This window comes from Camelus dromedarius, chromosome 18 (genome assembly GCF_036321535.1).
Source record: "Camelus dromedarius isolate mCamDro1 chromosome 18, mCamDro1.pat, whole genome shotgun sequence".
Lineage (NCBI taxonomy): Eukaryota > Metazoa > Chordata > Mammalia > Artiodactyla > Camelidae > Camelus > Camelus dromedarius.
Window position 1 is genome coordinate 17,590,295 of NC_087453.1, and position 25,132 is coordinate 17,615,426.

Below are 25,132 nucleotides of genomic sequence, written 5' to 3' on the forward strand. Positions count from 1 at the left end.
GGTGGAAGATGACTGAGGGGAGGTGGGCAGGAACAGGTCACAACAGGCCCTAGATGTGCTGCCAGGGAACCTGGGAGTCTATGCCATAGGTGTTGAGAAGCCATGAACTGTTTAAGAAAAGGAGAGCACTACATGGATAGATTTTAGAAAGCTTAATCTGGCAGTAGTGTGACAAAGAGACTGGAGCAACAGAGATTGGGGTCGGGGAGCACAGTTAAGAGAATACGACAAGAGTGTAAGTGAAAATGACAAGGAGTGGTAGTGGTATGAACAAGGCATATTTGTGAGACATGGAATCTTAAATATCAGGAGCAGAATAAACACATTTCTAAATTCAATAGGAAGGGGTTTTTTGGCACCATGAAGAAATTCTAAAAGGAAGCTAGGCAAATAATATATCTATTTTCATTGCAGCTAGACTTTAGCATCCTACTCTACAAGCTTAAATTTACAAAGGTTATGACTAGGGCAGATAATCATGTGAAAAGAAATTAGGAAACTGAGATACAATATCCTTATTGTTTAGTCACTCAGAAAAAGTCCTCTTGAAATGAATGACGGTCATGTAACAGGGCACCTTCAGTTACCATTCAGCATACACTCAAATCATTTCACATATAACACAGAATTGTTTGAAATACTAAAGGTAAAGGACTCTAGTTTAGCCAAGTCTCTCTTTTTCCCCTGCCTAAGCAAATTCAACAAACAAAAGATTTTAAAAGTAAAACCCTTCTTCAGGTAGGCAGTGTAAGACACGTTTAAAGGGGGCAGTAATTGCATATTGATCACCATTTAGGCAAGCTGCATGGAGGTGAACTTTGGAATATTCATTGGGCTCAAGTTCAGGCTTTTAGCAATCAATACCTGTTTGGCCTGACTTTCTAGGGTTGACTTTATTTGAAATATTTATTCTACTTGAAGACAAGTAGTTTATCTTAGTCTTGGCTGGGTTCATCAGGCTGTCGATCATGCCAGGACCAATGTGAATGCTAGCCTCTAGACAATGGGTGGTTGTGGGAAATGACTGAGAGTCATCTACTGCTCCCTCCTCTGCAAAGGTGAACCTTCTGAGGAGGAGAGGTGGGGAGAGGGAAGTTTCTGTTGTTTTAATTAGCTTGTTCTTTCTTATAATACGGAAACACTTTGTAATTAACATGCATTCTGAGTATAGTTTTTTTTTGTTCTTTCTTCAAATATTTATGAGGTCCCTAACAGGTGCCAGGTATTAAGCTGAAGATGTAGAGAGAGGCACAGCTCATGCTTCTGAGGAGCTCAGTCCACGGGGGAGACAGATGTGCAGACAATGGTACACTGAGAAGAGCCAAGTACTGCAGTGGAGGTGTACACAAAGTAGGACACAAATGCAGGAAGGAGGGCTGACTATGTCTGAGTCAGGGAGGCCTCACAAAGGAGATGATACCTGAACCAAGCTTCACTGGATGTCTTTCCCAGGCAAGCAAAAAGAGAAAGGGTATTTCAAGCAGAAGGAAACAACAGCACATGCAAAGACAGCAGTAAGCATGGAACAGTTGAGCACTGGTTAGAACAAGCATGTGAGGAAACTAACCAAAGCAGCAGAAAGGAACCACCTGAAAGAAGAAGGGGGAAACAATCCCTAGAGCTCACCAAGGACCAGAAGTAGTCTTTGTTCCCACCAGTTGCAATGGAAAAACCTTGTGAACTCCCAGTTCAGCAGGTAGAGTACTTAGAAAGGTACTGCTTTAGTAATGAATTAAATTTGCCATACATTACATGTTAGTCTGGACCCAACTAATAGAGATCAAAAATAAGCTTCAAAAGGAGCAAACTATTTCCAAGTAATTTAACTACAATCTAGAACAAAGTTCAAGAATATTTATAAGGATGCAAAAAAAAAAAAAAATCCAAGTTATATCCACAACATCTGAATTTCTTTAAAAAAAAAAAAAGAATAAGCATCCAGGCATTCAAAGAGCTTAAGCATGTTAACTAGAAACAGGGAAGATATTAAAAAGACTCAAAGTGAACATCTAGAGAAGAAAAACACAATGTCTAATGAAAAATACACTGGATGAGATTAATTGGAGATTACATACTGCAGAAGAAGAGTGAGCTTGAATACGTAACAACAGAAACAATCTAAAATAAAACATAGAAAGCAAAAAAAACTGATCACCAGTGATCTGTGGCTGGACAACTTCAAACAGGTTAAAGTATATTTGACCCTTGAACAACATGGGGGTTGGGGAGCCAACCCTGGGTGCAGTTGAAAATCTGAGTATTTTATAGTTGGCCTTCCAGACACAGTTCCTTTGTACCCATGGATTCAACAACCATGGATCATGGCTGACTACTTAAACAAAAAGAACAATAACATATAATGGGATTTATAACATATGTAGGAGTAAAATATATGACAACAGTCGCACAAAAATCACAAAAAAAAAGAAAAAAACTTTGTTCTTAAGAGTAAAAAACTAGAAACCTAAATGTCCATCAACAAGTTAATAAACCAACTGTGATATATTCATAAAATGGAACACTACTCAGCAAATAAAAAGGAACAAACTACTGATAGATGTGGATGAATCTGAAAATAATTATAGTGAGTTAAATTGGGCAGGTCAAAAAAAAAAAAAGAGTACATACTGTATGATTTCACTTACATAAACTTCCAGAAAATGCAAACTAACCTATGCACATAAAGCAAATCAGTAGTTGCCTGGAGACACTGAAGTTGGGGTGAAGATTTATGGATTACAAAGGGGCACAAGGTAACATCTGGGTATGACAAATACGTTTGTTATCATGCTTGTGGAGATGGTATGATGTGTCTACACATATCACAAAACTCATTCATTGTATACTTTAAATATGTGCAATTGAACTATATTGGAATGATAAACAGCTCTGTAGCTGATGGAAGGGCTCAGATAGGTCCTGTACCATTTCCTGCCAGGTAATCCCTTTTCAGTTTAATCTGCCTTCTCAGCCATAGCACTTTCTCATTTATGAAGAGGTAACACCAGCCTGGAGGGCTGTTGGAAGGATTATTTAGTGCTTTTGAAGCATCTTTCAGGTTTGTAGAGAACAGGGGCAAACTACTATTATCCCATCCAAGTGAGAATGGAAATATTCAGTGAGTAGGGAAAGGGATACTTGTTGGACAAATAACAAGGAAGATCTGTGTGTGCAACTTGGAACACAAACTGGATACAGCCCCATCAGGAGCACAGATGACTTCTAAAAGATGTTCATTATTATTTTGCTTTCGCAGCTGAATCTAGAGACTGAAGGTCAGAAGAAAAGGTTCTAGCTCTTAAAGCAACACCACAACAATAAGAAGAACAGTGACAACAAAACCTTCTGTAAAGGACCATAAGAATAAAAATGCAGCAGAGTTTTTGGATCCTCACATGTTCATTTGGAACAAAAACAATAAAGAACAAAACCAAGGGAATAAAATTTCAAGGTTAAAAACAATTCCCCAGGCTGGTATACCTACCTATATGCTTTGGTACAAACTTGTAACCCCATATTGGACCTGCAAAGACTCACTCTGCAGGTGATACACCATCACCATTTTATTTGTTTTCTTTGTCAGAGACACATTTTTTTAGATTAAGGAAAATCTTACTGAAAAAATCTCAGAGGAAAAAAAAAAAACCGGTGGTTCCTGAAATGGATGTATCTGTATACCCTTCTGTTTCCTTTCTTTCTTTCTTTTTGACTACACAGTTAATAACCAAGATGGGTTCACTGTATTTCCGCTACACAACCCCAAGTTGCATTTGTACACATCCCTTGGGGATCACGGTGGTCTCTTCTTTTTCTAACTGGAACAGGGTTTTACAACACAAGTAATAAGCTTCATGTCAACATTTTCAAGGAAACTGACAGTGTAATTCTTCTGTCTCCCACTGGTTTTGTTGTTTCTTAAAGAACACTGAATTATTTGATATAAACACATACTGTTATAAAGTGCTTGGTGGGGGCAAGAGGCAAATGATTTGGAGTATAGTCTGTAATGAAACCTAATATATTGAAATCTTCTATTTGTAGCAAATCTTACCAAAGAGAGACATCTGTAACCAAGAACATGGAAACAGCAAACCAGTCTCTTTCCAGGGGCAATGAGGGCATTTTAATAGCTCTGCCTTTATTTCCTGCTAAATTGTAAAATGGCTATACCTTCGTAAGAGTAATTTAGCCTTATTTCTATGACTTGGGCCCTCTAAATCTCATCATCACTCTGTTAAACTGAATACTAAACTATAATTCTCCTAAATTTTATTTTCGTCTCAACTGTCCCTGACTACCAAAATAGCACTTGGTTCATGTTCATTATTTTAACTCTTTTGCTGCCAAAGAACATCCAAATATTCTGTCTGTATCCTAACTCTTGACTATCAAACTAAAAGAACGGGGCCAAGCTGCCTGACACACAGGAGCAGGATTTTCTCCAGCAGGGACTCTCTGGTTCCCTCGTCCTTTCAGTATACAGGTCCACACTGCCCACGAAGCTCTGCATCTCCCACCCTCACCTCATTTTTCTCTTTCCTTATCAAAACACTAGGGCTGAATAAGGAGTTCCCCCCCACCACTTTTTTTTTTTTTTTTTGAGTTCTTATACTCTAGGATGGCTACCTGCTGCTTTTTTCACAGCATGAGTTCTATTTTTAAATATCACCTCAGCAATCTTTTCTTCTTTTTCAAAATGTCTTCATCTGTCCTTTGGCAGAGATAGAGAAAACAACAAAAAATAGTCCCTTTTTTTTTCTTATTGATTCTGTCAAGCACTATGAAATCCAGGTGCTCTTTTAATATAGGAATGAAAAAAAGTCAGCTGCCAACTAAACTAACACTGGGGTGGAAGGGTAAACCAGAGAGGAAAGGCCTGCAAGGTGATGGCAAAGAGGTACTAGCCTCTAAACAGTCTCCAGAAACAAAAGCCGAGACACTACAAATCTATGTGAAGGATTTCTTTGAACACTGAGTATAAAGGTTATAAGAAATAAATATCTAAACCATAACCCTGAAATACGTAGGAGGATGATGGAAGAAGAGAGTTGAGAAGTTCAAGTGTTCCAAAGGGGGATAAACTGAAGTGTGGACACTTGTGTTGGCTTCTGCTCTGAAGCCCAGCATGGGCACAGGCAAAACAAGGCAGTGAGCCCAGGACAACAGTTGACGCCTGGATTCCCTGCAGCCTTGAAGATCAGGTTGACAACCACTCTGTGGCATGTTTTATGTTCTTCACACACTAAAAGATTTCACATGGGAAAACAGGACTAAATATCTCCAGGCAGGAGTCTGCATTCTCAGCTACATGGCTTTTCATAAGTTACTCCTCATCCCTTGGGTCTACCTATGGGATCTGCCAGCAGTTCTGTGACTCCAGGATTCTAAACAGCAAAAATGTTTCTCAGATTTTTCTCATTCATTTAGAAAATATTTATTGGGAGTAGTGTTGCTCGGTTCTGGGGGTGTGAAGAGGTTGGCCTGTCTCTGCTCTCGAGAGTCTTACAGTACAGCCAGAGACAAACAGATGCTTCCCGCATAGGGTGGTAAGTGCTCCCACAGAGGTGCACGAGGGATGCCAGAACCTCATCTCAAAATCTCGGGGTGGGGGGGGAGAAATGGGTGTAAGGACATGGCTAGGAGAAGTGATATAGGGGCAGAAGTTTCTTAAAGAAGCTTATCCTAAATATCAAGGGTGAGCTACCCTTAGAAAATAATGAAATGTGTTAAGGAATCTAAAATAGTTTGGTTTAGAGAGTAGGATGTAAAAGTGTGGGAAAAGGAGAATGAGAAGAGATGGCCACAGGAGAGTTAGGCAGAGGCCAGACTCTGAAGGGACTTGATACCCTTTCAAACGTTCATAGACAAAAAATAAAGCTTCATTTTTTAAAAATTAAACTTCAGTAATAGAAAAGGAACAGAATAATTTCTATGTTTATACAGAAGAAGGAAAATGATGAAAGAACAAAAAGACAAGACAAAACAAAACCATCGAGGTAATCACTAGAACAAAATAAATGGAAGAAAAGGACCAAACATAACAGTCATTACAACAGAAATAAATACATTAAATTCATCTATTTAAAGACAAACTCTAATATTGGACTAAAACCCTAAAAAACAGCTACATGCTGTTATGAAGAGTCACATATAATATAAAACGACAAAAAGTTAAAGATAAAAGGAGAGGAAGGGATACAATAGACAAACACAAATTACAAAAGGATTCAAGACAAATTCATTACGTGCAACAAAGAGGGTATTCAATATTGACAAAATATACAATTCAAGATTGAAATAAAAGTAATTAGCACTTACTTGCTGAATAAGCAAGTAAGAATATAACAAGCCAAAAATTCAAGAATAGAAAAAACTCCACAATTAGTCTAATTCTACATTCAGAATTTGACAGATTATTAAAAAAAAAAAAAAAAGAAAATTGGATACAGAAGAGTTAAAAGTATATTTAAAAATTTATTTAGGTGATATTTATAGTACTTTGTACCCTAGGAACACAAATTTTATTCAAATGTCCATGGAATATACACAAAAACTAGCCATCTACAAGGCCACAAGTGAAATCTCAAATTCAGAAAGTAGGTATTTTTCAGCCTATATTTTCTATTAATATAATAAGAAAGCAAGACTTAACCACTTGAAAATGTGATGAAGCTAAGCAATTTTAAGAGAAAAAAATTTAACCTGAAATGTTTTTGTTTTTAAATAAGAAATATTTTAAAAAGCATTAACCATTTAATTCAGAAATTTAGAAAAAGGGCAATAAAACAAAAAGAAAAGAAAGTAGAAAAAGAATTAAAGCCAGAAAAAAAAAATTCCTGAGAAGGCAAAAAAATAAAGTATCCAAATAAACAAAATACCAAACCAAAAGCAAGAATAATCACTATCATTTCTAAAAAATCTGACTGAGGAAGAAAGCAAGGAAATTTAAATACATAACATTAATTATGATAAAAGGGACATAAAGTACAGAAGGTGAAAGAGAGGAAATGAAATGGAGGATATGGAAAAGAATTGTATGAATACAAGGACAAATTATATTCATTAACTTGAAAGTTTATGAAATTGAGAATTTCAGGAAAGTATAAAATATCAAATTGTCTTAAGAAAAACTATAACACTGATGACAGAAATCAAAGACCTAAATAAATGAAGAAATATACCATGTTCAAGGATTGGAAGATGCATTATTACAAAGATGTCCATTCTCCCTCAAATAATCTATAGATTCAATGCAATTCCAATCAAATCCCAGCACGGTTTTTCTATAAATTGACAGGCTGATTCTAAAATTTATACAGAGAGACAAAGAAACTAAAGAACCTGAACAGTTAAAACAATTCTTAAAAAGACATTAAGTCAGTGGATTCACAGCACATGATTTCAAGACTTAACTATGAAGCTATAATCACCAAAATAGGGTGGTGCTGGCAAAAAGACACACAGATCAATGGAGCAGAATAGAAAACATGGAAATAGACCTACACATATAAGATAAATTGATTTCTGACAAAGGTGTAAAGGCAATTTAATGGAACATGGATAGTCTTTGCCAGAACTGGACATCTATATGCAAAAATAATAAATAACACCAAGAACCTCAATTCATACCTCACACAAAAACAGAAATTAATTTAAAATGGATCACAGATCTATAAATGTAAAACCCCAAACTGAAAACTTCTAAAAGAAAATATTAAAGAAATGCTTTGAGATCTTGGGTTAGGCAAACACAATTTATATACCATACCAAAAGAACAACTCAAATAAGTTTATAAATTATACTTTATCAAAGTAAAACTTTTAAAAAGACACTGCTAAAAAATGAAAGGGCAAGCCACAGATAAGGAGAAAAGATTTCCAAAGTATGTATCTGACAAAGACTTGTATCTAGAATAAAGAACACTTAAAACTCAATATGACAACCCAAATAAAAATCAGACAAAAGGTTTGAAGGAAGATTTGACTTTAACAAGACATAGGAAAGGCCGATATGCACATGAAAAAATGCTCAATATCATTAGCCATCAGTTATACGCATATTAAAACCACACTACAAACTCACTTAAATGGCTAAAATTGAAGTCTGACAATACCAAGAGTTACAAAGGATATGGAGCAACTGGAGCTCTTATGCCTTGCTGGTAAAAACTAAAATGATACAATCATTTTGGAAAACAGCTTGATAGCTTCTAACAGTAAACTTATATTTATTTATATGACTCAGTCATTTGTCCAAGAGAAATGAAAATACCTGTTTACCCAAAGACTTTATTCACAATAGCAAAACACTGGAAATAACCCAAATGTCCATCAACAAGTGAATAAATAAACAAAATGACATGCTGGAATGAAGAAATATAATGCAATACTCCTAAGTATAAAAAAGAAACAAACGACTGATATATGCAAGATGAAGGATTTTCAAAAACAATTTGTTGAATGATATAAGCTAAACAAAACACATACTGTACAATTCCATTTATATGAAATTCTAGAATGACAAATAGTTGCCTGAGGCCTAAGGTGGACTGTGGAAAATAATGACAAAAGGGAGCAAGTGAATTTTGGAAGGTGATAAAAATAATCTATACATGCACTGTCCAATATGGCAGCCACCAGCCACGTGTAGCTACTGAGCATCTGAAAAGTGGCTAAGTTTTAGATTTAAATTGAGGAGCTAAAATTTAAATTTATTTAAATTTAAGTTTAAATTTAAAAATTGATACTTGATTCAGTTACTGGGAAACATTTAAGGATGTCTAGAAAAACTTAGGTATGGGAATAGACTTTTTCAACTGTAAATTTTATGAAGTCTAAATATAAATCAATGAAAAATTAATGAAAATTTAGCACTGAATTGAGATGTAAATGTAAAATAGACACTGAATTTCAAAGACAGTATGAAAAAAGAATGTAAAATGGCTTAATAACTGTATTTTTTATTGATTACATGTTGAAATGATGATTCTTAATATACTGGGCTATGTGAAATACATTATTAACTTTATTTGTTTCTTTTAAACTATTTTACTGTGTCTACTACAAAATATAAAATTACGTATCTCACTTGCATTACATTTCTATAGAATAGGGCTGTTCTATACATTCACTGTGCTGAAAACAAAGGTGTGTGCATCAGCCAAAATGAGAACTGTACACTTAAAATGAGTGTGATTTATTGTACATAAACTATGCCTGAATAAAAATGATAAAAATATTAAATTGGGTAGTATATATATATATATATATATATATATATATCTGTGTGTGCTAATTTGTGTGTATAAATGATTATCTCATTGCTGACCTTTCCTTATCAATAATCAGAAATGTAAAAAGAAAATTCACAAGGTATAGACATGCAAAATTAACTGTTCCTCTTAATAGTTAATACACTCAGTTATATTACCGTTATTTAATGTCGGCCTCTCCCAATAGCTATTGAATTTCTTGAAGGCAGGAATACTGTCTTGTTCATGTCTGTATAAGCCTAGTACTTAACATAGTAAGTTAACCCTAGTACCTCCTCTAAAAAAAAGTAAATAAATAAATAAATCTAATTACCTTCCTCCCCCCACCAAAAAAAAACAAACAAGTAAGCAAACAAAAACCACAGCAAGTTAACACAGCACCTTACCAATGTTTTAATATGCAAAATTATCCCAGACACTTTATATACAGTCTAAATCCCACAAACCCCCTGCAAATTTGGCATTGTTATTTGGCATTCTCAGTTTTCAGATGAAAAAACTGAGGGTCAGAGGTCAGAAAGGGTAGGGTAACTCACCAAATATCCAGAACTAGTAAGTAAAAGAGCTATGTTCCAAACCCACACTGACCTCAACTCCAACGCCCTTTCTTCCACACTATACCACCTCTCTAGGTGAGCATTTCATAATTGTTTGATGAGTGCCTGAATCAAAATAAAGATTAGCATTTAGGGGCAATAGAACCACAGAAATTTTCCTGAACTTTTAGTGTTACAGCTTCATAGTCTTTGAACGAGTCCCCTCGAGACAGGGAGCAACTTGGCAGCTCTTCCCAGAAAATCAGGAAGCATGAATCTAGTATGAAAAAAAATTTCGTCCTATTAAACTTTCCATTTGGGAGCCTGAAGAAGAAAAATAACACAGAACAAAGAAAATGAGAAAGAGAAAAAAGGAAATACTGAATCTGCTAATATACCTAATTAATGAGAAAGAATTAATCTAACAGTTAACTTCAGCATTCAAAAATGAAAAGTTAGGAGATCCTAGAGAGGAAGTTTCTAAGTCTTTTGGAACTCCTTTTTAATTAGGCTCCCAATCTCAGCATTCCTGTTTGAATAATCCATATCTCTGGTTATTTATTCAGCTCCCTACTGCTGCACATTTCCAAGCCATATGCTACAGGAATACATCACCTCGTATTTGCTCTCAACCATCGAAAGACACTGGCAGTTCAGACCTTTAAGAAGCTTAGAGAAAAGTCCCTGCAGAGTATAGTTTTAAGGTTAGAAGGCCCAGGAAGCCAAATGCATCTTCTTTATATGCTATTTGCTTGAGAAAAGGTAGGTCATTTCAACAAAAGGACAGGCAATTAGAAGGGTAAATGAGACAAACAAACAAAAGACTCAAGAGAGTAAAGCTAGCAAAAATCAGCTGAACACTGAAGGCCTCTGAATAATTCCAATGCTGCTCTCTGCACTTTAAAATAAAAATTTTAAAGCAATTCCAAAAAGGAAGATTTTCCCATCAATCCAAGGTCTGGTATGTACTAGATAAATGAGGTCTACTGTGCCCCCACTCCAGCTCTACACAAATCTTTAAAGAGAAGATATTTTAGAAACATAAACCTTTATAATCCTAAAAACAAAAATAGTTTAAAGCATAAAAATTGTAGAATTTGTCATTGGAGAATTTGTTATAATAACAAAACACTGGAAATAACCTCAATATCAATAACAGAAGATGATGAAGTAAGCTATATTCCCTTAGAGTCCATTATGCAGTTATTGAAAACTCTCAGGAAGATTATGGCACAGCACGGGAAACAGCATGTAAGTTTAAAAAAAACAGAATAGAAAATTACATGCGTGGTAGGCCTAAAAAGCTGTTAAAAACAAGAAAAGTTACAGAAAAAAAGACCAGAAAGATTATGCATCCAAAGTTGGCTTGTGTTTCAGTAACAGAGCTATTTTTAGGTTCCGGATGCAGGAATTCTGTCTTATTTATTTCCGTATAAGCTAAGCACTTAACATAGTACCTTATCAGTGTTTCTAACAGCAGTTTTGCATGTCTATATTGTAAATTACATTTAGTAGATATGTATCAAATTTATAAATAATTTTTTTCAAACAAGTAGTTTAACAGAAGTTTCATTGTATGTGAATACAAGTTTCAAGATGTGGACTCTGGCTCAAGTTCATAAAGAATAATCCCATAATGATTAGTCTTCCAACCATGCAAACATGCTCTTGCATGTCTCAATTTAAAAAACTGTCCATTGACACTATAACACCTTCACCTCATTTCTCTCTTTCCCTTCCAAGCTAGATTTCTCAAAAGAGTTATCGGTAACAAGTTACCTCCCATTTACTTCTAACTTCAGGACTCTGTGAAATATACTAACATGGTATCTACTTTAAATACTTTAAGGAATCAAGGCATAAATAATAAGATACACAAGGAAAGTACCATAAAGAAAAGTTCTAGAACTGTCTTGCACACTTTCATGTTTCCTATGCCAGGCACACATCACATGCACAATTCATTACTGAAAATAATATATAATGAAAATATGTACAAATGAGAAATATGAATGACATTCTGCTGTTAATAATAAAAATACAGACAAACATATGGCATAGATAGGTCTACGTGGGATATAAAGAAAATTGAGTTGTTAAGAAATTAATATAGGATATGTCTGAAAGTTAATGACTACAGCTCCGAAAACCTATGCATTAAGAGAAAAAAAAAAAGTAAAAAAATATTTCCCTTCAATGGGACACAATAAGGGGCCACAAACAGACCAAAATATACTTTTTATTCATCCAATCTAACTTCAGAAAAGACCATACACATACCTGAAAACTTTATTGTTTTATATATCTAGGAAACTTAATGGAATAAAATATCACAGCTACACGTTCTCAAATTCAGGTTAACAGTGAGGAGCTGTTCAAAAAGAGATGGAGAGATAGGAGATACGAAGCATACCTGAGCATGAGATTCATCAGCTGAAGACCCTCGCCCTTCAGGAAGCGCTCACGATTGGAACTGAGCATTAGGCAGGAGCAGAGTGAATCGAACAGATTCTCCATCATCTCCTGCTCCTCAGCGGTGCTAGGATTGTGTCTTTTAAACACCTGTAAAGCAAAGACATCAGAAAGCACAGAACCATAAGAGAATGTCTTTTCATCAACCAGCACTCAACAATTTCCAAAGCCTGTCTGTCCTGATTACCACCCAGTTGAAGAAACAGAAACTTACCAAACAAAATTCTCATCAGTTTCCATTTTAGAGAAACTGGGTTTTCTGATTCACAGGTATTAAATAAATGTCTTGTTCATGTAAAAACCAAAACTCTCAACTGACCATTGTGTCCATGAGTGACTGATAGTTGCAAGGAGGCAGAGCCCCACCCAACCACAACCCATCTCTTCCCCTTCGAAAAGAAACCACAATCCAGAAGGGCAAATCTTGGCCCGATATAAGGAAGAGTCTCCTAACCATCAGGGCTGCTAAACTGCCTCGTATACCAGTTGTGGCTCTAAGTCATGGGAACAGCTCAAAGCACAAGTTTTGTCTTTTCCAGAAATATATGGCATGTTAAAAGGAAAAAGCCTTTTAACAGTGTATGCATATCCATACAGTCTCTTACAAAATGATCAATAATCTTGCAAGAATAGGACAAGCACTTTCCCAGAACTGGAAACAGATTCACAATTCAAAGATCTATTTTTTTAGGATGGAGGCCAAGTCACTCAGGCTGCTGGCACCAAAATGGAAGCTGTATGCAAACTGACATCTCAGACACTCCCAACACTCTCAAGACTTAATCCAAATGATCTATTTTCAGTCCTGGTTTGGGAACAGTATGGATGAGATTTGTTACAAAAATCCTAACAGTATTTTCAGAATGCCAGCAGAACATCATTTCAACTGGATTTATATTTATTACAATGAGCAAATGGCAATTCCTGATTCCTTATTCCAACCTCCAATGCCACATCCTTCCCTCCCCTCTTCTGTGACCTCTATCCCATTGTATTGGAAGTTGTACTCCTGGAGCTTATCTGGATCCTAAGTGAACTAACTCCATGTTAGCAGCAGATTGACAGGAAAGAAAATGAATAATCTTTGGAGTGGGTCAACTGAAAATAATTTGGTATTCTTGGCCCAAGAACATACACTTAAGCAGGAAGTACACCTCTTTTGGACTGACAAATATCAAAAGTCCACACCAGATACACAGTGATATCTGGTTATAAAAAGCAAATGACTAAGAAAAGGAGACAAAACATGTACCTCCAATGTAGTCTCAAACCTGCCAACATACCCCATATGGCTTGCATCATATGGCTTATTCCTTCCCGAAACTTCCAGCTCCACCCCCCACTTAAATAAAGCAAGCCATGTATCTTCATGGCAGACAGGAAGCATAAGAATTACTCACGGATAACTGCTGAAGAAGCACATCGATTCCATCCAGCTCCCCAAGCAATTCCCTGTTTTCTAAAAAGGGAAAAAAATAGGAAGAAAAAAAAATGAAGCTAACTGTCAGATTTTACAGCCGTCTAACACTGATACATCAGCAAACAAAATCAATACAGCTTGACAGAGTACAAAAGCTGCACAGAGAGCGAGAGGGAGAGCAAGGGGATGCCAAAGGCAAGAGAGCTTGCTGTCATGATCTGAAACAAGCCTGGCTCCTATCCTAACAGTATATCAATACCAAGAGGGAGCCTCACCATCGTTGTCCTGGAGCAATATGGCCAGTACTTCACTACAATACAGTTTGTTGGCGTCGAAAGGCATCTTTGCCTGTGGGGAAATAGGAGAAATGAGAAAAAATATTAAGGGGCCTTGCTTCCTTCCCCAGGACCAATTTTTCATAAGTACTAAGATCTGAATTAGAGAGAAGTATACATTAGAAAAGGGAAAAGGCAGGTTAAGGGTAACACAATGTCTGCCTCTCCTCTCAAGAGACCAGACTCAAGTACTACATAGTAAAACCATAAATGGTAGAAGTACACAATGGTTCTTACACTCCTACTGCCCAGTATGAATGTCACCTCCTCTGTGAGGCCTTCCCAGATTTCCCATTTTGAGTTCAGGACAGTTGTCTAGCATATAGTACATACTCAAATGTGAACTAGATGAATAATGGAAGTTTTGAAATTTTAAGGCTAAAATCCATGAAATTTCATCACAAGCTACAATCATAAAATTAGGCTACAAATTAGCAGATAGATGATCAGAGAGGCTGAAAAGAAAGCAAGTACTTGTTTAGATTAGTTGAATGTCTTTATAACAAAGTAGTTCCTTTTGGATTTTTTTAATGCTGAAAATTTAATTTGAAACCATAAGCCTATCTGCTCGTGGACCATAATCTGCCTACTATTTAAAAAGGAAACCACATTAAATATGCAGAAATGTGTTAATATTTTAACACCCAAATTACTATCCACAATTCTTCCCCTGCAGCATGCTCTGCTACTTGGAGTTGCAGAGGGGACACATCTACTGCAGAGACTATCTTTCATGGCCATCCACATTGCTGTTTCAGTAGCGACACTCAAGTATCTCTCCATTAACAATGCCCCTCAGATAAAGGTACACAGAGAGGAGCAAGCCTCATTGATGTGTTTTTATGTACTGTACCCTTGATCCTTTAAATGCAGGCACCTAGACAATGACTGTTAATCAGCAGCAGCCTTGCTACTTATCCAAGTTTTTGAAATGACAAATAATTACTGTACCTGGAAAGGGAAAGTGTTTATTCTGGAGCTAACACCTTCATCACCTTAGCACCATTCACAGTTCTGTTTGGACATTGATTTTGTACTTAAGAGGGAAGAGTGGCCCTTAATGAAGCAACACACAGCATCTTTTCAGTTCTCTTTGCACGTCTTCCTCATCATGCCTAAGAGCACCCCATGGGATTTCAGAAGGCTGACCAGGTATGACCCATCTTAGGTTAAAAGATCTGTAAATACAAGGTCTTACATGTGCTGACTACAAGGTATACTCCTTGAGCAAATTTAAGGCCTTGTTTCAAGAAATTCAGTGTAACAGCCAGGGTTTAAATGGATTTTTCACTTTAAGAAAAATAGTTTTATACAAATCAAAACACAATAGTCTAAAGCCAAAGGGTGAGCATCTCTATTGGAATGAAGGATTTACTAATGAAATTACTTCCTCAAACATTTAAGTTACAAATATTGCTAGTTTAAATGATTTAAGCCATACCAGCTTATACACAGCTTTTCAAGGGTCAGGGTTCTTGTTTGAAACAGGTACACTTTACTGAAAGAAACCAAACAACATTAGGCCACTAGAGCAATAGGCTTTCTATGGTTCCAATGCCTCTTGTCCTTTATTTGATTTTATAAACTCCTGTCTCCAAAGTAGGAGGGAGGTTTCCTCTTTTTTCAACAAATATTTATTGGGCACTTGCCATATTTAAGACAAAACAATTGGAAGTGATAGCAAACAGAGGCGATTTGACATGAACATGGTCCATTGTCATGGCATTTTTTTAAATTATGCTGAATTAAAATCAATTTTATCAAGTAATACAGTCATGTTTAAAAAAATAAGGACATGAATCTGGGATCAGACACACCTAGATTTAATTCATGAGCATGCACTACCTATGTGACACAAGTATGCAGTTCCCAAACTATGTGCCAAGATCCCTGGGACATCATACTGAATTCACAGGGCATTCCAAGGATTCACAGGATTTCCAAGGAAAGCACAGTGACATCCAATATCTGTTGAATAGTGAGTGCATTAACCACTAGTTCCAGGTACACTTCTTTTGATGACATCCTAGCTTTGTGAAGCTGGGTTTTGGTGGTTGCTGTGATAAAAGAACTGTGTGAAAATCAATGTGGAATAGGAATGAAGGTGGTGGTGTTTACTCTGATTCCAAGGTTTTAGAAGTTGTGCAGTACTCAAAAGGTACACATATCTACTGGTAAGTAATTGTGGTATTTAAGATGAACTAAAAATGCTTTTAATTCATGTATATTATTTTCTCAAATAGATACTAAATTGTTAGGACATAAATATGTATTAAACTGTTTGGACCTAATTCCTTTAAATGGGACTACTAGGTCCTTTTTGGCACAGGACCCTGTAAAAACAAAATTACTAAGACACTAATGGCACCATAAATTAAGAATGGTCATCTACCAGAAATTGACACATTGTAAGCGACTGTAGTTTAAAAAAAAAAGAATGGTCATCTATGACCAAAGAAACATTTCTTGGTCTCAAGTTTCTTTATCTGTAATATGGAAATAACAAAATAACAACTTCTTTGGAGAGTTACTATGAGAATTAAATATATAATATGGAAGTACCTAACACACAGTAGGTACCACAAGTTTTTCTGACGTCTGGAAATTAGAAATATTCAGGTTAAAATCTCAGTTCCAACAGTTACCAGCTATGTGAGCTTGGCCAAGTTACTCTGCCTCGCTAACCTGATTGATATCTCCTATGTTAAGCGAAGCTGTGGGCTAGATGGGGAAGAAGGAGACTAATCTTTCATGTCTAGTCAAAGACAAAAGTCACCAAGGAAGTTTTATTTCTGTTTAAATCTCAGTTAGAGATGACAGCCTCCAAGCCTGCAAAACACCAAATGCCAAATTACAAGGGCATTTAGTCAGAATCAGCAGACAGGAGAATTCATTTAACAGGTATAAGGTCTCTTGGATTTTGCAGAGTTAGCCAATGAGGGTTGGGGCTTCTAGGTCTCTCTTCTATCCAGGAGCCTGGTGATCCTAAATCTTTCAGCTGTCAGTGTAATTACAGAGCCAAACATAGGTTTGTACTCAGCATGTACTAGCCCTGAATAAAATTAAACTTCACCTTTTTGGGAGCTGCTGCTTTTTTGGAAAGTACGAGACAATTATGCTACCACCCGCAGCAAGAAGCTGCAGGTTATTTCTGCCGCTCACCTCTGGTACCTGGAACACACAGGGCACATTCAGACACATCTATAGTCCTGTATAATCGTTAAGGCAGCTTGTGCCCTGCACAGTCCCAACTCTTGGTCATAAGAGGCTAAGGACTTAGCATCAACCAGTTGTACATGTAGTATAGTATAGCCAATTCTCAATTCATGGGCTCAAATGCTGAATATGACAACTGTTTTTGAAGCAGTGATTTAACTGGGGAACAAAAAAAGAGTCTTCACTTAGTTTCCTTAGAAAAGAAAAAATAAAACTTTTGGTTTTGCTGTTATTGTCAATAGTACACAATATCCTACAAGTTTGTATTCCCCATTGAAAAATGAACTGTGATGCAGCATCTCTCACACTACTGCTATCTGCCACTTAATGAAATCCTCTGCAATGGGTTTCATCCTCATTAGCAGTACAAATTAGTGAGGTTTCATTTAGAGAATGAAGAAATCCAAGAGTATCTCTATATACTGCTGGGCTACCAGGACAAAAAGGAGACTCACTGACGTGCCACTCACTTAAGAATTACTCAAGGACTACTGAATAAACATGGAACAGTCTGTTACATAGCAAGGTTTTATCAAGCAATGTAAACATTAGTACTTTATGATGGAGGTTCTCAGACTTCAGCATGCATCAGGATCACCTGAAGGGCTTGTTAAAACACAGATTATTGGCTCTTCCCCAAGCTGGGCAAGATTTGGTGGGTCAGGGGTGGGTTCAAGAATTTGCATTTCCAACAAGTTGCCAGGTAATTCTGGTGCTCCTGGTCAGGAACCATACCTTGAGAACAACTGGGAAGAGATGCAAACCTGATGGAATTCCAGTCCCTGCCCTTAAGGAGCTTAAGGACATTTGAAGAAAGACAATGAGTACAGTACAAAATACATAAAAGTCTGACAGGTGATGAAGAAAAAATGCTCCATGAGGTAACTGTCACACAGTTACTGGTATATGTTAGAACCCAGAGCTGCCAAATTCCACAGGAGAACCAGTAGAAAAAAACAAAATGGTTGATATTCAGAAAATAAAGAAGGCAGAATGGGTTGGTGGCAAAGCAGAGCTATTGAAAGGGTGCCTGAAGAAAGTGTGGAGGCTTGGTTTTTAATCCTAGCTCTATCTCTAATAACTACTATGTATTTGGGCAAGGTACTTAATCTCTATAGGTCTCAATTTTAAATTTTTTGTCTGCAGTAGAAGTTATAAAATTCCCTTCAGTTCAAAAAATGATGGAGGCTACATGGAAGAGTAGCGATTTAAGCTGGTTAATGAAGATTACGTATAACTTAGAAACACATAACAAAGACAGGAGTCATTCCTGGTGGAGGGAGGAACATGAACAAAGACAGATACAGAGATCAAAATAACTGCTGACCTTTGCGGAGCAGGGGATAGATGAAAGAGACGTGTCAAAACCGAGAAATGGAAGGGTCAGATCAGGCCAGGAAAAGGGACTTTAAAAAGTAGGCACAGAGTGGGATCTGATGTAGAGGGAGGGCATCAGCATCACTGCAGGAAGGTTCTTGAACATGTAATGGCGCCATGAAAATGGAGTTTTAAATTCGTCTGGAGTAGTACAGAACAAAAATAGGTAACAAAAATGTTCACATCTCTAGAGACCAGTAGATCTTAGTGAGGGCTGTATATTATAATCACCGGTGGAACTTCTCTAAAATACACTAAAGACAGAGACTGAGACGGTAAGTCTTGGAATCCATATTTTTTAAAGTTCCACTGGTGAAAGTAAGGATCTGGTTCCAGTACTGACTCTGATTCACCATGATGTTTATGATGGTGAAGATTACAACAAGCACTTTCCCAGATTATGAGAATTAGGAGCAAGGCATTGCTTCTAAAAACATGCCTTCTTGCTGGCCTCACCCTTAAGCAGGACCTTCACTCATTAATGTTGTGGGCAGCACAGGATTATTCTAAGAGCACTGGCTTACTAGTAAAATAACCAAATAGTATTTTAATGTTTAGATATCCTAAAACCTTGAAATACTTTAGAGGCAGCAACATGGTTATTTATGCCCTGAGGATTACATAAACATGATGCTTGAAAGGCATGAGTCCAAAGCTTGCTAGACTACCAAATGGGCCTCTTTACTACTCTCATAAGGGTAATGGAATCCAAGCCAAACACTCAAAGGTCAATTTCCCTTTCTGTTACCGAGTCACAAAAAGACTGGCAAGTTTCAACACCTTTCAAAAGGCAGATGAAGCCTTACATTCTGGTTTAATGAAAGATCCTCGAGTCAGTATCAAGTCTCAAGTAACAGAAAAATTGGTCCTGACTTTACAGAGACAAAAATTGGATTATTTTGTATATTTTAAGGTTGCAGCACCAACCCATGGCCACCTCATCACAACTCAGGTCCCTGCCATTTACCCCATCCCATTAACTCTATGCTCCAATTTCCTCTCCCCTACTCCTCACTCCCAAAATGTGTCAAGGCTTTGGAGAACAAAGATTTGTTGAATATTGAGAAAAGAAGAAACTGAGGGAGGTGTGAAGGTAATTACATGGGGAAACAAGTCTAGTTCTAAAAACAAAGGACACCAAGACTCATGAGAGGAGGTTAAAAGGAAGCTGCATGACAATGAATGAATGAACCAAACCTGATTTTTTCCTGGAAGGAAAGGCGAGGGTGTGTGTGTGTGGGTGGGGAGTTGCAGTCTACTGAGCTATGCATTAAGTTTAGACTGCCAGGCAAATGTGCCCATACCCACTGACGGTAACATTTAGGCTAGCTGAATATCCTCAAGTCATGTTATGTATGTTATAGATTTAATGGGAACAAATGTTTAAATAAGTAGGACTGGAGGAAGACTTAGATTGTCAGAGAGGGATGGAATCGTGGGGCATTTGATATTTTAGGCAGAATCTTCTTCCTTAGTCCTGCCAAGTAGCTGGGGAATAAATCTGACCTGATGCATCTCAGACCCTCTGGATCTCTATGATCCTCTGAGATACAGCAAGACCATGACTACTTAGAGAATTATTCTAGCTACAATCTAGTGCCTCCTTTTCACTGAAAAGTTGGGAATCCTTGCCTGCCGAGACCATTTCAGTAGCATACAAGCAGTTCTAAACTGCCTCCCATCACACCTTTGATTAACCCTATTTTGACAGAAGCTCCTGCCTCTCCCTTTCATTTATTCATTGGTACAGCACTAAATGTTAAGAAGATGGTCAAAAGAACCATGCTAAGAAGGAAAGAGGATGAATAATTCAACAGAGATATGAACAAAGAATATAAACAGAAAACTAAAAGAGATGAATACAAATGGCTAATAAACAACTGGAAGCCAATATACTTTTCTCAGTTTTAAAATTCCAAATTAAAATAAAATTCCAGTTTTCACTTATCAGGTTAACAAAATTTTAAGTCTGATAATACCCAGTGTTGCTAGGGGAAACAGACCATCTCAAATCGGTGGGACAACTGATAGAGGACAATTCTGCAATATCTACCCAAAATGTTAGTGTGTATACCCTTTGACCTACCAAATCTACTTCCAGGAATTTATCCTACAGATAAACTGCCACAAGCGTGCAAGAAAAAAAAAATGTGCATGTGCTTGTGCACGTGGGGATATTCACTGCGGCATTGTTTTGCAGTGACAAACTTACAAACAGGGGAATGGTTAAATTAATTCTGGTACAACTGTAAAATGGAATACTAGGCAGCCATTAATTCAGTGAAAAAAATCAACTTGCAAAAGAAAATACTGTGTAATTCTATTTGTGAAACACAAACACTCCTATTTACACACAGACAATTTCTAGAAGGATAGATAAAATACTGTTAACAGTGGCCGACTCTGGGAAGTGGACCTAGAGGGAATCAGCAGAGGGGAACTTTTATTTACAGTTTTATACCTTATGTACCACATGAATTTCTACTGACAACATGTTTCTATTATTTTCAAGGGTACTAAAGGCTATTTTAAAAACAAACAAAAGAGGAGAAGCAAAAAAAAAAAAAAAAAAAAAAAAAAAAAAAGAAGCAAGAGGTACCAAAAGATTCCCAAACCAGGGCATAAAGCCCAGGAATAACAATCTGTGCCAATGACCCAGCATGAGCCATTCCCAGAGCAAAAGGAGGTTTGAGATGTGGTCGCCCATGGCCAAACTTACCTTCAGCCTCTTCAGCAGCCACTGGAGAAGACCCTGCTGGGCAGCCTCTGTACACATCTCAGGCCGGAACTCAGCCATGTTTTCCACAATAGCTGAAGAGAAACAGACACCGGTAATTTGAGAGGGCAACTTTGTTTCCATCTACAACAAGCTTCAGTCCTACCACAGGCATTTTATTCCTCTTCCCACTTCCCTGTATCCTCCCAGCTAGATGCTGTTGTCATTTTTAGATTAACCAAGGAGATGCTATTTTTTTTTCCTTCAAGTTGTGTTACAAATAAAACTCATATCTGAATGTGATGGAATTCACTAAAGGAGTAAGTGAAAGATTTTCTGTGTTAACAGGAAACAGCACTACAGCCGAACACACAAAAGTGTGAGTATCTGCCTATGAAGACCCTCTTAGTCTCATTTGTACTACAGTCCCCTAGACCTGTAACTAAAGAGATGGGGGCAGGCAGAAGCCTTAAGGAAAAATAGGGGGAAGAATCTGAAGCCTCTTTCTTTCCTGTTTTCAGTTTTTTTTTCTCTGGACTCTGCAAGAAAGGCAAGCATGATCTTTTAAAATGAACAAAATAATGTGTATACAGGGGAAAGGCCAGAGGTCAGTGTCAGGTACTCAGAAGAAAACATAATTGGTCCTGCTGTCTCCTACAACAACCAAATTATTGTTCAATTTTAAAAAATTAAACATAAGGAGGCAAAAAATGATTATACGATTATGATACTAAAAAAGGAGATATTAAAAAAAAATCTGTTGTCCCATTCTAATGCATCCAATGCCTTCATTTCCTTCAGCGCCCCTTCTGCTCCATATCCCAGGCTATGTTACTTTCACAAAGCAGACAGAGTTCTGTGTTCTCTAAGCACAATGCCCAGAACACACTGGCTCTGCGTTTTGAAGAGAAAGGGCTGAAGAAACCACTGTACCTCCCATCTTCTTCCTCATTCTTTCACCCACATCAGCCTTGCCAATGGCAAGGTAAAGAATGACCAGGTGGCCCCTCAGGGAGTGGATACAAAGTTGTGGGGGCAGAGTAGCATTGAGACCCCTGAGTGATGAAGATCATTACAATACCTTAAATTACTTTCTCACATTTTCTCAAGAAATCAGCTCATTCATTTTAATCTCTTATGCCTTTAGCTTATTCTTCTGCTTACACTTTAGATAGCTTCCTGATGTCCACTAGGATAAAATCCAAACATCTTGCCATGGTTAACAAGGTCTTCCATAATTTGGATAAACGTATTCCACCAGCCCCATCTCCCACCACCCACCACTCCTACCTCGTGCTGCCACAGTACATTTCTAGTCTTTCCCTAAAGCTCTTGCTCATTCATAGCTTTGCAAATGATACTGCCCAGCCCAAGGGTCCACCTCACATTTCTCCATCAAGATGCACCTGTCTTCATATTCAGCCCCAATCAGCTACCTGCTCCAATATCCAGCAATTTGGAGACCACTCCTCTTCACTTCTATGGTCCTCCCCACTGACGCTATTATACCATTTATCACCCTGTACTATCTTACCTTTCTGTTCAAGACTTTCCCATCACTCTGCCTCTTAAAACAGTAGAACTATGCCTAATTCATCTTTAATCTACCCAGTGCCTAGCATAGTGCCTAACATAAACATCAGGTGTTTAATAAAGAAAAAGCTGAGACCAGACAGATCTCCAGAGACTGCCAGGTCAGCGCTTTTCCCATAACACCAGGCTCTTTTTATTAACAGTTAAGACTTTTGATAAGCTTTCTATTCAGCAAAATCCAGCATTAGGCTAACAGATGGTAATGCCAAATTCTGGCTCTAGACTAGAGCCAACCCCCAAATTACAGATTGTCGTGTTCCCTCTTCTCTTACTCCCTAGGTGCTATGTCTTCCTCCTTCTTTATGGTAATCTTCACAGTAGAGAGTATAAAACTACAAGAGAAATCTGTGGTAGGCACAAAGGAGCTGAGAGAAAATCTAATCTCATCAAAATTTCTGCTTCTGCGGGGTCTTGTTCATTTCTCAAACTCTGCTTACAGATATGTCACCTCTGGTTTTATAAGACAGCGACCAGTGATAAAGAGGACTACCCAAAAGCACAATTCTAAATAGGCTATTGGTTCAGCAACTTTGCAGGGGGAAAGACTGGGGAGACTGGAGGAGAAGGTGGAGGAGGGGAAATACTGCAGAGGAATCCACTTAAATGAACATATGATAAAGTAGCAGCCAAGTTAACAGGAATATTTCAACTCACAGTTTAGATGGCAAAGTACACATGAGAGAGAAACACTAACTCTTTTTCAAATAAAATGTCCTGTAAAGGTACAGGCATACCTTGGAGATATTACAGGTTTGGTTCCAGACCACTGCAATAAAGTGAATATCACATAAAGCGAGTCACATGAATTTTTTGGTTTCCCAGCGCATATAAAAGTTATGTTTACACTCCACTGTAGTCTATTAAGTGTGCAATCGCATATGTCTTTAGAAATGTACATATCTTACTTTAAAAACAATGTACTGTTAAATAATGCTAACCATCATCTGACAATGCAGGGCTGCCACGAACCTTCGATTTGTAAATGTAATACCTGCAAAGTGCAATAAAGCATAATAAAATGAGGTATGCGCGTACACGGTTGTTCAAAAGTTTGAAGATAAGTGGGAAGAAAAACCATCAGAGGAGATTCAAAAATTGTAAAATACACACTTTGCAAAGCAAAAAAGAAAAGAAAAAAGAAAAAAAAAGAATTCATCCTACACAGACTTCATCCTAACTTTTGGAGGCAAAGGCCTGCTAAGGGAAGCAGTTTTTATCCAGGAAGGTTACCTACTTAGTGGATTTCTTTTATTACCTGCAAGCCAAACCAAAGCAGCAGTTATATGAAATTTACACAAGGGTCTTCATTTCTGAAAAGGCAGTTTAGGAGCAGAGAAGAAGAACACTCTCCTGCTGTTGACTCTATTATGAAGGAGGAAGGAAATGAGCTCCAAACCCCAAAACAAACACAGAGAAACTCAGGGAATGCTGGCCACCCTCCCCCTTACCCAGCGTGTTGTGGACGCCATCCGCCTCTTCCTTCACAGACTCATCCAAGCGCTCCAGATTCTGCACTAGCAGTGCTACCACTTGCCCGTCCACCTTGAGCAACAGGGAAGCAAAAGGGATACACGTCACAAAACAGTCCCCCAAACCCCCCCATTCTCTGAATGAACCAAGTAATTATCTGCCATATCTCTCACCCCATCATCTCTTTTGAGCCTTGAAGTGACCCCAAGGCAAGGAAAGAGCAGGCATCATTAGCCCTAATTTTAGACTGAAGCTTAAGGAAACAAAGAAAATTCAAGATTACAAAGTTATTGAGTGACATGCTAGCACCTGAACCTAGGTCTTCCGAAATCAAGTCCTGTGCTCTTTTGACTTTTATGTGGTATTTAAACACCTTAGAAAAATGTCATCTTAAGTCAACAGTTCATTTGAGTCAACGTACATTTGTAGACCACAACACTAAGATGTTTAATTGGGAAGTTTACTTGCCATACTTTACACTGCCCTCAAAATTTAGGGTTAAACTCAAAACATTCTTAACTTTCCACACTAAGCTTTTATGAAACTATTACTTCTGATGAACTTCTGATTCCTTCTTGAAAAGGATATTAACATAATAAAATGCCTTATGTTTGTATTAATTTAATGCATAAGAAAGTAATTATATTTCTCTTATTTAATTTGATTCACATAACACTTACAGAAAACTTTAAGTAACCACTTCATATAGATGATATTCAAGAGAT

The 25,132-nt window shown here is 37.3% G+C and overlaps 1 protein-coding gene across 2 annotated transcripts in view; it reads right to left on the reverse strand.

Moving 5' to 3' along the window:
- CTNNBL1 (catenin beta like 1) overlaps positions 1 to 25,132 on the reverse strand; it is a 143,842-nt gene that overhangs the window by 61,165 nt on the left and 57,545 nt on the right. For both annotated transcript variants that reach the window (XM_064475700.1, XM_064475699.1), the window contains exons 6-10: positions 24,386 to 24,479; positions 21,348 to 21,439; positions 13,976 to 14,048; positions 13,681 to 13,739; positions 12,222 to 12,370 (exon numbers count right to left, since the gene is read on the reverse strand). In XM_064475700.1, coding sequence (XP_064331770.1) covers positions 12,222 to 12,370; positions 13,681 to 13,739; positions 13,976 to 14,048; positions 21,348 to 21,439; positions 24,386 to 24,479 — 467 coding nt within the window. The remainder of the gene's footprint in view (positions 1 to 12,221; positions 12,371 to 13,680; positions 13,740 to 13,975; positions 14,049 to 21,347; positions 21,440 to 24,385; positions 24,480 to 25,132) is intronic.